At 35.0% G+C, this 17,012-nt stretch overlaps 1 protein-coding gene across 2 annotated transcripts in view; it reads right to left on the bottom strand.

Annotated features, from left to right (window-relative positions):
- Positions 1-11,572, bottom strand: part of ghrhrb (growth hormone releasing hormone receptor b) — a 46,364-nt gene extending 34,792 nt beyond the window's left edge. For both annotated transcript variants that reach the window (XM_061882916.1, XM_061882917.1), the window contains exons 1-2: positions 11,283-11,572; positions 5,849-5,957 (exon numbers count right to left, since the gene is read on the bottom strand). In XM_061882916.1, the coding sequence (XP_061738900.1) occupies positions 5,849-5,957; positions 11,283-11,417 (244 nt within the window). In that variant the 5' untranslated portion in view covers positions 11,418-11,572. The remainder of the gene's footprint in view (positions 1-5,848; positions 5,958-11,282) is intronic.
- Positions 11,573-17,012: the final 5,440 nt, after the last annotated feature.

Raw genomic sequence — 17,012 nt, 5'->3', positions numbered from 1 at the left:
TGTACATGTATATTTCCAAGTAGATGTGATAATGTACATGTATATTTACTAGTAGATGTGATAATGTACATGTATATTTCCTAGTAGATGTGATAATGTACATGTATATTTCCTAGTAGATGTGATAATGTACATGTATATTTCCTAGTAGATGTGATAATGTACATGTATATTTACTAGTAGATGTGATAATGTACATGTATGTTTCCTAGTAGATGTGATAATGTAGATGTATGTTTCCTAGTAGATGTGATAATGTAGATGTATATTTCCTAGTAGATGTGATAATGTACATGTATATTTCCTAGTAGATGTGATAATGTACATGTATATTTCCTGGTGAGCAACAGTAAATGAAGCTGCTTGTTCAGTGAATGTTTATGATGTGAATCACATAACCATTAAGGAGAATTTACAAGAAAAACCTCGCTATTTCCATGGAGAGCAAAGTCTAATCTAAATGGATGTTGTACAATGTAGGTGTGTATCGCTCCCCTGACCACTTTTCGACACACCACCTTTTGGGGGTCCAATCAAGCATTTCTCAACATCGCTGCTAGTATAATATTGTTCCAAATGATGTGATGGCAGCACAGGGATGGACGCAGACTGCAATGTCCTCCTGTTAATAATAAAGAGTGCAGTGATAAAGCACAAAGTAGGCAGGGAAGAAGAGCCGGCAGATAAGAGCAACTTGGGAATAAAAACACAAAGACAACTTGGCTACTTGACTTGCCAGATCTTATAAATATTGAGACATTCTTCTCTCATGTCTTCTTCCTCTTTGTGGCGCAGCCAAATATGTCAAAGAAGAAAGCGCAAAGAGCAGCAGGGAAGCATGTACAATGCAGAAAGTATTCAAGTACATCAAATGAACAGTAGTAAAAGTGCAGGAAGTAGAGAATATTGAAGAACAGGAAGTAGAAAATGAAGTATAAGAAGTAGAGAATAGTGAAGCAAAGGAAGTAGAACATGGTTAAGTACAAGAAGTAGAAAATAATAAAGTACATCAAGGAAAAGATAGGAAAGTCCGGGAAGAAAATGATAGTAAAGTACAGGAAGTGGAAAGAAGTGAAGAACAGGGAGCTGAAAACAATAAAGTATAATAAGGGAAAAATAATAAAGAATAGAAAGAGGAAAATGGTTTAGTACAGGAAGTAGAACATTCTAAAGTACATCAGGGAGAGAATAAAGCACAGGAAATAGAAAAGTACAGGGAGTAGAGAGTAGTGAATATTAGACAATAGTAAAGTACAGGAAGTAGAGAATAGCAAAGTACAAAAAGGAAATTGTGGTGAATGTAAATGTGGTACTGTATCAATAATTATGTTTTCTACTTTATTACTTACACACCTGTACATGTGGTACTGTATCAATAATTATGTTTTCTACTTTATTACTTACACACCTGTACATGTGGTACTGTATAAATAATGATGTTCTCTACTTTATTACTTACACACCTGTACATGTGGTACTGTATCAATAATTATGTTCTCTACTTTATTACTTACACACCTGTACATATGGTACTGTATCAATAATTATGTTCTCTACTTTATTACTTACACACCTGTACATGTGGTACTGTATCAATAATTATGTTCTCTACTTTATTACTTACACACCTGTACATATGGTACTGTATCAATAATTATGTTCTCTACTTTATTACTTACACACCTGTACATGTGGTACTGTATCAATAATTATGTTCTCTACTTTATTACTTACACACCTGTACATGTGGTACTATATCAATAATTATGTTCTCTACTTTATTACTTACACACCTGTACATGTGGTACTGTATCAATAATTATGTTCTCTACTTTATTACTTACACACCTGTACATGTGGTACTGTATCAATAATGATGTTCTCTACTTTATTACTTACACACCTGTACATGTGGTACTGTATCAATAATGATGTTCTCTACTTTATTACTTACACACCTGTACATGTGGTATTGTATCAATAATTATGTTCTCTACTCTATTACTTACACACCTGTACATGTGGTACTGTATCAATAATGATGTTTTCTACTTTATTACTTACACACCTGTACATGTGGTACTGTATCAATAATTATGTTTTCTACTTTATTACTTACACACCTGTAAATGTGGTACTGTATCAATAATTATGTTCTCTACTTTATTACTTACACACCTGTACATGTGGTACTGTATCAATAATGATGTTTTCTACTTTATTACTTACACACCTGTACATGTGGTACTGTATCAATAATTATGTTCTCTACTTTATTACTTACACACCTGTACATGTGGTACTGTATCAATAATGATGTTCTCTACTTTATTACTTACACACCTGTACATGTGGTACTGTATCAATAATGATGTTCTCTACTTTATTACTTACACACCTGTACATGTGGTACTGTATCAATAATGATGTTCTCTACTTTATTACTTACACACCTGTACATGTGGTATTGTATCAATAATTATGTTCTCTACTCTATTACTTACACACCTGTACATGTGGTACTGTATCAATAATGATGTTTTCTACTTTATTACTTACACACCTGTACATGTGGTACTGTATCAATAATTATGTTTTCTACTTTATTACTTACACACCTGTAAATGTGGTACTGTATCAATAATTATGTTCTCTACTTTATTACTTACACACCTGTACATGTGGTACTGTATCAATAATGATGTTTTCTACTTTATTACTTACACACCTGTACATGTGGTACTGTATCAATAATTATGTTCTCTACTTTATTACTTACACACCTGTACATGTGGTACTGTATCAATAATTATGTTTTCTACTTTATTAGTTACACACCTGTAAATGTGGTACTGTATCAATAATGTTTTCTACTTTATTACTTACACACCTGTACATGTGGTACTGTATCAATAATGATGTTCTCTACTTTATTACTTACACACCTGTACATGTGGTACTGTATCAATAATGATGTTTTCTACTTTATTACTTACACACCTGTACATGTGGTACTGTATCAATAATTATGTTTTCTACTTTATTACTTACACACCTGTACATGTGGTACTGTATCAATAATTATGTTCTCTACTTTATTACTTACACACCTGTAAATGTGGTACTGTATCAATAATTATGTTTTCTACTTTCTTACTTACACACCTGTAAATGTGGTACTGTATCAATAATTATGTTCTCTACTTTATTACTTACACACCTGTACATGTGGTACTGTATCAATAATGATGTTTTCTACTTTATTACTTACACACCTGTAAATGTGGTACTGTATCAATAATTATGTTCTCCACTTTATTACTTACACACCTGTACATGTGGTACTGTATCAATAATTATGTTTTCTACTTTATTACTTACACACCTGTAAATGTGGTACTGTATCAATAATTATGTTTTCTACTTTATTACTTACACACCTGTACATGTGGTACTGTATCAATAATGGTGTTTTCTACTTTATTACTTACACACCTGTAAATGTGGTACTGTATCAATAATGTTTTCTACTTTATTACTTACACACCTGTACATGTGGTACTGTATCAATAATGATGTTTGTTACTTTATTACTTACACACCTGTACATGTGGTACTGTATCAATAATGATGTTTTCTACTTTATTACTTACACACCTGTACATGTGGTACTGTATCAATAATTATGTTCTCTACTTTATTACTTACACACCTGTACATGTGGTACTGTATCAATAATTATGTTTTCTACTTTATTACTTACACACCTGTAAATGTGGTACTGTATCAATAATGTTTTCTACTTTATTACTTACACACCTGTACATGTGGTACTGTATCAATAATTATGTTCTCTACTTTATTACTTACACACCTGTACATGTGGTACTGTATCAATAATGATGTTTTCTACTTTATTACTTACACACCTGTAAATGTGGTACTGTATCAATAATTATGTTCTCTACTTTATTACTTACACACCTGTACATGTGGTACTGTATCAATAATTATGTTCTCTACTTTATTACTTACACACCTGTAAATGTGGTACTGTATCAATAATTATGTTTTCTACTTTATTACTTACACACCTGTAAATGTGGTACTGTATCAATAATGATGTTTTCTACTTTATTACTTACACACCTGTAAATGTGGTACTGTATCAATAATTATGTTCTCTACTTTATTACTTACACACCTGTACATGTGGTACTGTATCAATAATGATGTTTTCTACTTTATTACTTACACACCTGTACATGTGGTACTGTATCAATAATGATGTTTTCTACTTTATTACTTACACACCTGTACATGTGGTACTGTATCAATAATGATGTTTGTTACTTTATTACTTACACACCTGTACATGTGGTACTGTATCAATAATGATGTTTTCTACTTTATTACTTACACACCTGTACATGTGGTACTGTATCAATAATTATGTTTTCTACTTTATTACTTACACACCTGTAAATGTGGTACTGTATCAATAATGTTTTCTACTTTATTACTTACACACCTGTAAATGTGGTACTGTATCAATAATTATGTTTTCTACTTTATTACTTACACACCTGTACATGTGGTACTGTATCAATAATGATGTTTGTTACTTTATTACTTACACACCTGTACATGTGGTACTGTATCAATAATTATGTTTCTACTTTATTACTTACACACCTGTACATGTGGTACTGTATCAATAATTATGTTTTCTACTTTATTACTTACACACCTGTAAATGTGGTACTGTATCAATAATGATGTTTTCTACTTTATTACTTACACACCTGGTACATGTGGTACTGTATCAATAATTATGTTCTCTACTTTATTACTTACACACCTGTACATGTGGTACTGTATCAATAATGATGTTTTCTACTTTATTACTTACACACCTGTAAATGTGGTACTGTATCAATAATTATGTTCTCTACTTTATTACTTACACACCTGTACATGTGGTACTGTATCAATAATTATGTTCTCTACTTTATTACTTACACACCTGTAAATGTGGTACTGTATCAATAATTATGTTTTCTACTTTATTACTTACACACCTGTAAATGTGGTACTGTATCAATAATGATGTTTTCTACTTTATTACTTACACACCTGTAAATGTGGTACTGTATCAATAATTATGTTCTCTACTTTATTACTTACACACCTGTACATGTGGTACTGTATCAATAATGATGTTTTCTACTTTATTACTTACACACCTGTACATGTGGTACTGTATCAATAATGATGTTTTCTACTTTATTACTTACACACCTGTACATGTGGTACTGTATCAATAATGATGTTTGTTACTTTATTACTTACACACCTGTACATGTGGTACTGTATCAATAATGATGTTTTCTACTTTATTACTTACACACCTGTACATGTGGTACTGTATCAATAATTATGTTTTCTACTTTATTACTTACACACCTGTAAATGTGGTACTGTATCAATAATGTTTTCTACTTTATTACTTACACACCTGTAAATGTGGTACTGTATCAATAATTATGTTTTCTACTTTATTACTTACACACCTGTACATGTAGTACTGTATCAATAATGATGTTTGTTACTTTATTACTTACACACCTGTACATGTGGTACTGTATCAATAATTATGTTTCTACTTTATTACTTACACACCTGTACATGTGGTACTGTATCAATAATTATGTTTTCTACTTTATTACTTACACACCTGTAAATGTGGTACTGTATCAATAATGATGTTTTCTACTTTATTACTTACACACCTGGTACATGTGGTACTGTATCAATAATGATGTTTGTTACTTTATTACTTACACACCTGTAGATGTAGGAAAGTAGCTTTCTTCTTGTTGTGTGATGTGCATGCAGTCCTGCTGCTTCTTCATGAGCTGAAGCACCAGATCACAATCTGAGTGGATGGCTTTGGTCTGCGAGCATAAAGACAAACTTGCTTACATGAAAAAAACAACAATTGCAATAATAGTCAACATAAGACACTCAAGAAATGTTGAATGTGTTATGTAAGAAACATTTCTGCATTGTTGACTCACTATCAAATGTACAGTATAATGTACAGTATACTTTGGAGTACTTCCCAAGGTAATGAAAGTAAGAAGATGAGATTTTCTTGACATTCTGGGCTGTCAGCGGGTAGAACCAGGGCAGCGCCGCCAACTCGCCCTGGCCGGCGCGTTAGTGGCGTGTGAGTTCTTCAGTAAAATGTCAGCAATTGTTTGTGTCACAACTACTTAGGTGAAAGATAAAATATATGCTTGGAAATGCATCACCTGTCTAATTTCTAAAGCCAATGTGGCCCCGGAGCCAAAAGGCTTTTAAAGACTACTTCTCACTTCATTTTGCAGAGTGTTGTTCACTGCAGAAGAAAGGTGTGAGAGTGCAGTTCCTCGAGCGGAGGTGCAGTGGCTGGCAGACAAAGAGATGATGAGAGGAAGGACCTGCAGCTCCAACAGCAAACAAACATTTCTCTGGAGAAGCCCAGCTAATAATCAAGCGACAACACAAGAGCCTTAATAGCCGTCACCATTGTCTCACTGCTGCCTCCGCTCTCATCAAATCTTTTCTGCTCATCGCTTTGTCTCGACCACTTTTGATTTTTGTCTCTACCACTTTTGCTTTTTGTCTCTACCACTTTTGATTTTTGTCTCGACCACTTTTGCTTTTTGTCTCGACCACTTTTGCTTTTTGTCTCGACCACTTTTGCTTTTTGTCTCGACCACTTTTGCTTTTTGTCTCGACCACTTTTTCTTTTTGTCTCTACCACTTTTGATTTTTGTCCCTACCACTTTTGCTTTTTGTCTCTACCACTTTTGCTTTTTGTCCCTACCACTTTTGCTTTTTGTCTCTACCACTTTTGATTTTTGTCTCTACCACTTTTGATTTTTGTCCCTACCACTTTTGCTTTTTGTCTCTACCACTTTTGATTTTTGTCTCTACCACTTTTGCTTTTTGTCTCGACCACTTTTGATTTTTGTCTCGACCACTTTTTCTTTTTGTCTCTACCACTTTTGATTTTTGTCCCTACCACTTTTGCTTTTTGTCTCTACCACTTTTGATTTTTGTCTCGACCACTTTTGATTTTTGTCTCGACCACTTTTGCTTTTCGTCTCTACCACTTTTGCTTTTCGTCTCTACCACTTTTGCTTTTCGTCTCGACCACTTTTGCTTTTTGTCTCTACCACTTTTGATTTTTGTCTCTACCACTTTTGGTTTTTGTCCCTACCACTTTTGCTTTTTGTCTCTACCACTTTTGATTTTTGTCTCTACCACTTTTGCTTTTTGTCTCGACCACTTTTGATTTTTGTCTCGACCACTTTTTCTTTTTGTCTCTACCACTTTTGATTTTTGTCCCTACCACTTTTGCTTTTTGTCTCTACCACTTTTGATTTTTGTCTCGACCACTTTTGCTTTTTGTCTCGACCACTTTTGCTTTTTGTCTCGACCACTTTTGCTTTTTGTCTCGACCACTTTTGATTTTTGTCTCTACCACTTTTGACTTTTGTCTCTACCACTTTTGATTTTCATCTCTACCACTTTTGCTTTTTGTCTCTACCACTTTTGCTTTTCATCCCTACCACTTTTGCTTTTTGTCTCGACCACTTTTGCTTTTGGTCTTTACCACTATTGCTTTTTGTCTCTACCACTTTTGCTTTTTGTCTAGACCACTTTTGCTTTTTGTCTCGACCACTTTTGCTTTTTGTCTCTACCACTTTTGCTTTTTGTCTCGACCACTTTTGCTTTTTGTCTCTACCACTATTACTTTTCGTCTCTACCACTTTTTCCTTTCGTCTCCACCACGTTTTCCTTTTGTCTCTACCACTTTTGCTTTTTGTCTCTACCACTATTGCTTTTCGTCCCTACCACTTTTTCCTTTTGTCTCTACCATCCATCCATCCATCAATCCATTTTCTACCGCTTATCCCTTTTCGGGGTTGCGGGGGGTGCAGGAGCCTAACTCAGCTGCATTCGGGCAGAAGTCGGGGTAGACCCTGGACAAGTCGCCACCTCATCACAGGGCCAACACAGATGGACAACATTCACACACTAGGGAGCATTTGGTGTTGCCAATCAACCTATCCCCAGGTGCATGTCTTTGGAAGTGGGAGGGGCGTATCCCCAGGTGCATGTCTTTGGAGGTGGGAGGGGCCTATCCCCAGGTGCATGTCTTTGGAGGTGGGAGGGGCCTACTCCAGGTGCATGTCTTTGGAGGTGGGAGGGGCCTATCCCCTGGTGCATGTCTCTAGAGGTGGGAGGGGCCTATCCACAGGTGCATGTCTCTAGAGGTGGGAGGGGCCTATCCCCAGGTGCATGTCTTTGGAGGTGGGAGGGGCCTATCCAGGGGCGTCACTAGACCTAATACTGTACTGGGGCACACCTGGGGCACAAATAATTCATGTGAGCGTGCAAAGCGCGCAAGCAAAAACATTTTAGCACTTATTTATCATAAAAAATACATAAATAGTGCTTTAAACTATGAAATCATATCAGATGATGTCGTATGGATCGTTGATGAACCACCTGAAATGAACTCATGCATTTGACCTACTTGTGCACTTTTTTACTCCAGACTTCTAAACTGCTACTGGTAAAAGCAAAAAGGAAGAGCAATGAATCTTTTGGAAATATTTATTGCAGTAATCATCTGCAAATTTAACATCTACAAAAGTAAAACAAAAAATAAAGCAGCCCTACATCTCTGGCTTCTTTTATATTATTTAATTTCCATTTATGGCAATGTGGCTAATCCTATTTCAGATACACAAAACTATCAAATATACACAAAACAATAAAGCCACGGTAGTAGAATAAATGAACAACTGTTGTGCGTCTGTTCAGGGAATCATTTTCTGAGAAGTAAACTGTAACGTCTCCTTTTCATTTTTGCAAAGTGGTCAATCACTCTGGACAGACATGGAAATATTACAGTAACTGTTATACAGTTGACCAGTGGTTCCCAACTGCTGGCTCCTCACATAAAAGTGGATTGTGTGTCATTTTCAGTCAGTCACAGTCACATGTGTGCATGAAAAAAAAAAAAGTTTAGGGAGAAAAAAATCAAATTGTGGCAACAAAACCAGATATTTTTAGCCATTTTTCTAGTGACTATTAGTGAGTATTTTAGCAAAAGGCAAAGCGACTAACAAGTTGGAGGAGGACTCAGGACAGACATGGAAATATATTTGAAAAAAATCTAAATGGGGCTACAAAACCCGATATTTTCAGCCATCTTTCTGAAAACAAATACAGAAATGTGACTATTTTTTCTGGAAACAAAAGCAGATGCTTTAGCTGTAGCCATTTTTCTGCTGACAAAACAAGATTATTTTAGTCAAAGTCACAGCGATTAACAAGACAAGTCTACTGTGCTATTTTTCTGTGAAATAAACTTGAATGATTTAAAACATGCTAACTCCAAATCATCATTGATGCAGAAGCAGCAGACAATAACCAACATGATGTTTCATGTTGATTGGAAATTCCCCCGACAGCTCGTACAGCAAATGAATATGTTTGTCTTGATACAAGGAATAATGTTAGCTAACTTAGCATCAACTTAAGACAATGATGTTGCCTAGCTAGCTAGGACTTCACTTACATCTCTCATTCCTGCTGCTTCTTCTCTGCTGCGGGACAATAACTTTCTTAAATCCATCTAGGAGTTAGTTTGAGTCAAATCAAAATCAAAATAATATAATTAACAAATTGTTGTTGGCTAACATTACCTACCTCAGCAGTGATTCTCATCCTCTCTCTCTCTCTCTCTCTTTCTCTCAACTGAAGTCTGATCCACACGTGAATAAATTACCATATTAATTAGCCATGTGCTCATTGTTACATGGAGTGAATACAGTAGCAATCAATTACCATACTAAGTAGTATGTGCGCTGTTGTCTATGTTATGTAGACTTAAAACTCTGAAGCGTTTTTTTTTTATTGGTGACATTTTTACAGGGGCACTGCAGATCAACACTGGGGCACGTGCCCCAGTGAAATCTGTCTGGTGATGCCACTGGTTTCCCCCCCTTTCTATTTTATTCTATACCACTTTTCTTTTTGTCTCTACCACTTTTTCTTTTTTGTCTCTGACTTTTTTTTTTTATCTCTAATAAGTCTTTTTCTTTTTGTCTCCACAACTTTTTTTTGTCTCTACAATCCTTTTCTTATCAGTCTCGGCAACCTTGTCTTATTGTCTCTATGATTGTTTCTTTTTTGTCTCAGTGACTTTTTTTTTGGCTCTAAAACCTATTCTTTTTTTTTTCTAGACGAACGTTTCGTTTTATCTATCCGGCTTTTTCTTTTTTATCTCTATAACCTTTTCTTTTTGTCTGTAAGAGCTTTTTTTTGAGAGATTTTAATGTTTGTCTCGATGACTTTTTTCCTTCTTCGTTTAAACCACTTTTTTTTGTCTGTATATATTTTTTCCTTTTTTTGTTTCTATGACTTTTGCATTTCTTTTTTATCCACACAACTTTTTCTTTTCTGTCCGCACGACTTTAACACAGTAGCCCCACAACACCACCTCCAGGTATTTGCGGACCCCGAGCGCCACTATAACACTTCTTCACTGAGATTATGGAAGACAGAAAATGTCAGAATTTTGTTATTTAACAATGCCAATGTCAAGCAATAACACAAAAAGTGTTAATACAAGGTAATTTCATCTTGTGTTATACCAAATGTGCAGATGAAATGTAAAAATAGAGGATGTTGGTAAAAAGAGTATGAAAGTTAATACTTTGGTGGTTATTGTAGATATGAGCTGTGAATGTACATTCAGTACATTTACTCGTGGATAAGAACTCATTAAGATCTCTGAATGCCTGCTGTTTTTTTTACATTTAAGTGCTTGTGGTTTGATTTGTTTGAATACATTTGGTGATGCAATCAACCTGCCTCCTTTACTGGGATCTGGTAAGTTTAAAAGGTTAATATTGTAATGTCGCTCCTTATGTTTTCATCATATAATTTCAACCGGGAGTTGTAATTTTCACCGCAAATGAGCTGCGCCAGGAATGGCCGCCCAGAAGCACTTTTACCTCAAAGTACAAGGTCTCTTAATTGGGTATTTATATTGTATTTATATATTTAGTCATAGCAATATTAAAAGAACATGCACTGGTTAGTTTATTCAGTTAAGTCCAAAATAATATCTCCTAAAATGATGAGGCAAATAATCCATGTTAAACACCTCCTGTAATATAATGTACTTGAATGAAGTGAAATATGATACTCACTGTCTGCTGCAGCAACAAAAGCAGAAGTAAAGTGACCAGGCGTTTCCAAGAAAAGTCTCCAGACACAGCCATCCTGCACAACAACATCTCTGATCTTTTTACACTTCCACAACTGCAAGAATATTCAATGAACATCAACTCAGCGGCTTGGTTAATGATGGACTTTGTAAGTCAATCGGCATGAAGCGCGGAGAAACAGACTCAGCGCAGCCAGAGAGAACGCTCATGAAAGCAACGGGCAGCTGGGGGAGCAAATACGTCTCACTTTGCACCCTTCCTTTTTTGAAAGGGTGGGCGGATTCTCCCAAATAATGATATCAAGAGTTCCTATCAGTGTGATGACATTGAGATTGTGCAGATTTCTTGTATGTTTATTTTTACATATTTTTGTTTTTGTTGTGTTGTTCATATTGTTGTTGTATATGGTTACAGTGCTGATATTGTACATATTTTTAGTTTTACATGTTGTTGCACTGCAGGTATTATTGTATTCATATATTACTACATTATTTATATCATTGTATATATATATAAATACATCAATTTAAATATATATATATTCACATACATATATACATGCATACATATATATACAGTACATATATACAAAGATACATATAAACATATATATTTATACAGTATATATATACTGTACATATATACATACATATACAAACGTTTGTACATACATACATATACACATACATACATACATACACCTACTCAGTGGCCTAGTGGTTAGAGTGTACACCCTGAGATGGATAGGTTCAAAGCCCAGCCGAGTCATACCAAAGACTATAAAAATGGGACTCATTATCTCCCTGCTTGGCACTCAGCATCAAGGCTTGGAATTGGGGGTTAAATCACCCAAAATGATCAAGGGGATGGGTCAAATGCAGAGGACAAATTTCACCACACCTAGTGTGTGTGTGTGACTATCATTGGTAATTTAACTTTAATATATACATACAAACATACATATATATATATGTATACAACGATACATATATATTTACATACATATATGCATACACACATATATACATACATACTGTACATATACAACGATACATACATACATATATCTATATGTATTTACATTCATATACACACATATATATATATATTATATATATACACACACACAATATATATATATATATATATATATATATATATGTATATGTGTGTATATGTATATGTATGTATATACAGTGGGGCAAAAAAGTATTTAGTCAGCCAGCGATTGTGCAAGTTCTCCCACTTCAAATGATGACAGAGGTCTGTCATTTTCATCATAGGTACACTTCAACTGTGAGAGACAGAATGTGAAAAAAAATCCAGGAATTCACATTGTAGGAATTTTGAAGAATTTATTTGTAAATTATGGTGGAAAATAAGTATTTGGTCAATAACAAAAATTCAACTCGATACTTTGTAATATAACCTTGGTTGGCAATAACAGAGGTCAAACGATTACTATAGGTCTTTACCAGCTTTTCACACACAGTAGCTGGTATTTTGGCCCCTTCCTCTATGCAGATCTTCTCGAGAGCAGTGATGTTTTGGGGCTGTCGCCGAGCATCACAGACTTTCAACTCCCTCCACAGATTTTCTATGGATTTGAGGTCTTACCATGAAAATATGAATGTGAACCCCGACTTAAACAAGTAGAAAAACGTATTGGGGTGTTACCATTTAGTGGTCAATTGTACGGAATATGTACTGAACTGTGCAATCTACTAATACAAGTATCAATCAATCAATCAATGGAGACTGGCTAGGCCACTCCAGGACTTTCAAATGCTTCTTACGGAGCTCCTTCGTTGCGCAGGTGGTGTGTTTGGGATCATTGTCATGCTGGAAGACCCAGCCATGTTTCATCTTCAAAGCTGACTGATGGAAGGAGGTTTTGGTTTAAAATCTCACGATACATGGCCCCATTCATTCTTTCCTTAACACGGATCAATCGTCCTGTCCCCTTAGCAGAAAAACAGCCCCAAAGAATGATGTTTCCACCCCCATGCTTCACAGTAGGTGTGGTGTTCTTGGGATGCAACTCAGTATTCTTCCTCCAAACACCACCAGTTGAGTTTATACCAAAAAGTTGTATTTTGGTTTCATCTGACCACATGACATTCTCCCAATCCTCTGCTGTATCATCCATGTGCTCTCTGGCAAACTTCAGACGGGCCTGGGCATGCACTGGCTTAAGTAGGGGGACACGTCTGGCACTGCAGGATTTGATTCCCCTGTCGGCATAGTGTGTTACTGATGGTAACCTTTGTGACTTTGGTCCCAGATCTCTGCAGGTCATTCACCAGGTCCCCCCGTGTGGTTCTGGGATTTTTGCTCACCGTTCTCATGATCATTTTGACCCCACGGGATGAGATCTTGCATGGAGCCCCAGATCGAGGGAGATTATCATTGGTCTTGTATGTCTTCCATTTTCTGATAATTGCTCCCACAGTTGATTTTTTCCCACCGAGCTGCTTGCCTATTGTAGATTCACTCTTCCCAGTCTGGTGCAGGTCTACAATTAAATAAATAAATAAATGGGTTGTATTTGTATAGCGCTTTTCTACCTTCAAGGTACTCAAAACGCTTTGTCCTTCGACAGCTCTTTGGTCTTGGCCATAGTGGAGTTTGGAGTCTGACTGTTTAAGACGGTGGACAGGTGTCTTTTATACTGATGATAACAAGTTCAAACAGGTTCCATTAATACAGGTAACGAGTGGAGGACAGAAGAGCTTCTTAAAGAAGAAGTTACAGGTCTGTGAGAGCCAGAGATCTTCCTTGTTTGAAGTCACCAAATACTTATTTTCCACCATCATTTACAAATACATTCTTTAAAATTCCTACAATGTGAATTCCTGGATTTGTTTTTCACATTCTGTCTCAGAGTTGAAGTGTACCTATGATGAAAATTACAGACCTCTGTCATCATTTGAAGTGGGAGAACTTGCACAATCGCTGGCTGACTAAATACTTTTTTGCCCCACTGTGTATACATACATACATACATATATATATATATATATATATATATATATACATACTCAGAGATACACACAAACATACATATATTTTTAGACATATATATACATACATATACACACAAAAATACATTTATACACCCATACATACCTATACATATACACATATATATACACCTAGATATATGTACATATATATACACATATGTATATACATATTTTTACATATATACACTGTGTATATATATATATATATATATATATATATATATATATATATATATATATACATATATATATATATATATATATATATATACTATCACGTTAAAGATGGTTATATTTATATATTTTTTTTAGAATGTAGTTATTGTTTTAATTATAACATTTTAGTGTTGCCACTGGTGTTATCAATCTCAAATGCAGAGATTGATAACAAAAATAAAGAAATAGTGCCACAGGGAAAAGCACAGGAAGCAGAGGGAAAACTATGCACATTTACTGTAGGTACAGAGAAAAACAAAAATAAAAATGATCATAAAAAAGCAACCTGATTGGCCACCAGGAACAGGTGTGTCCTGACTGCCAATCTGGGAAAGGTAAGGGAGCCAGCACTCAGATGGAAGAAGTAGTGGCAAAAAGGAGGTAAACGGTAAATCGAAATAAAAATAAGAGCACTGGACAGGAATTACAACAAAATGCCATACAAATAAAATAATTGTCATGAAGGATCGTGATAATATTTTTTTAAATAAGTCAAATGATTTTAATACAAGCTAATAGTAGTTAGTATATGTAATGAAAGAAAATAACTTTCTTCTTGTTGGTTAATGTTTTATATTCTTGTATGTACAGTATATATTGTTACAATCTTCACAAAACAGTTTTCTTCTACTATGATTATAAACAACATTATAGCGAATCTGCCCTTTTTTGGAGTTTTACTTAATATTCATGATTAGGACAAGAACATGTTTTTTGTTTTGTTTTCACCATTCTAATTAATAATATGTGGCAAGTATGAGGTGGCTAACAGTGCAGCTAATAAGAGTCCTCTATTGTGCCCATAACAGCCCTCTAAAAACACCCAAAAACAGCCAACATTACTCCATTTACATATTGTGACCTGAATATTACCTACCGTATTTTTGGGAGTATAAATCGCTCCGGAGTATAAGTCGCACCTGCAGAAAATGAATAATAAAGATGGAAAAAAACATATGTAAGTCGCACTGGAGTATAAGTCACATTTTTGGGGGAAATGTATTTGATAAAAGCCAACAGCAAGAATAGACATTTGAAAGGCAATTTAAAATAAATAAAGAATAGTGAAAACAGGCTGAATAAGTGTAAATAACCAACTGAGAAGGTGGCTGCTATGTTAACCTAACATATTATGGTAAGAGTCATTCAAATAACTAGAACATATAGAACATGCTATACCTTTACCAAACTATCTCTCACTCCTAATCCATAAATCCCATGAAATCTTATACGTCTAGTCTCTTACGTGAATGAGCTATATAATATTGATATTTTACGGTAATGTGTTAATAATTTCACACATAAGTCGCTCCTGAGTATAAGTCGCACCCCTGGCCAACCTATGAAAAAAAACTGTCCGAAAAATACGGTAAGTATTAGCGATATAGTCATCATCAAAGTGCTAACGCAGAGGAACTACTTTTAGTGGCGGTGAGCTGCTGCATCGCCTCTGAGTTGGTAAAAAGTTAATTTCTAGATTATAAATCATGCCTTTCAGTTTTACTGGATAGCAGAAGGGTGTGTCCATAAGCCGAGAAGTTGTTAACCTGGAAATTCAACTTAGACTCGGAAATGACAATAAAGACTCGAAAAGTCGTTTGTTTAGGCCAACCTTATTTTTTTTTTTTAAACCTGTGTGAGGATTATGATTAATTCTTCATATAAGTGGAAAGATGTAAACATCCTGTCAGTTGGCATACAAGTGAGAGCAGACATTGTACAGTAAGAGATTGCTTGATATAGTTCATAATTTGTATTCAGCTACTTGCTGAATCTGCTTTTTACTCAGCTTCTAAAACTTTTAACTCATCATCCTTGTATTCAGGCGCTAAACTATAAGGTCCTGGATCATAATTTGTCCCAAAGTAGTCTTTGTTGTCTCTCACAAAGTCTGCTGTTGAAGGAAATGGTGAGCGTTTTTATGCGTATGTGAAATGAATGTGCTGCTGTATGCTGAAAATAAGCAACACATATAAATATTACATGTTATTATGAATGTGGTTATTACTAAATTACATACAGTATATACTTACAGCATGCATTCATAGTGAAACGTCGATGAAGGATTTTAGAGGTTTTTTTTTTAGAGCACTTTATAGGCGGAATAGAACAAATTCCATTCCCTCCATTTTTAGCTGACTTCAGCTAATGTTTATTTATGATTTAGAATGCACGAAAAAAAGAACAACATATTTAACGTGTAGAGGTCTTACAAATTGTGAACGATAAGCAAAATGCCTTCAAAAAGGGCTGTTGTGCAAACTCATTCAGTGATCATGAAGTAAAAAGTGACCCTGTATTTACTTGGTCTTGGATCAGGTAAATATGCAGTATCAACCTCGTACTTCCACTTAGTCTGTAGTACAATGTAAGTACCCGCTAGCTGCACTGAAAATTGTGAGTGTGCACTGATGGATACTTACCACCTTTAATCGTTGCAGGCTGGGCCACACTTAGCAGAAATGATCAC

Source organism: Nerophis ophidion, linkage group LG22 (genome assembly GCF_033978795.1).
Source record: "Nerophis ophidion isolate RoL-2023_Sa linkage group LG22, RoL_Noph_v1.0, whole genome shotgun sequence".
Lineage (NCBI taxonomy): Eukaryota > Metazoa > Chordata > Actinopteri > Syngnathiformes > Syngnathidae > Nerophis > Nerophis ophidion.
The sequence above is the reverse complement of the archived record's forward strand: the minus strand, read 5'-3'. Positions and strand labels throughout refer to the sequence as shown.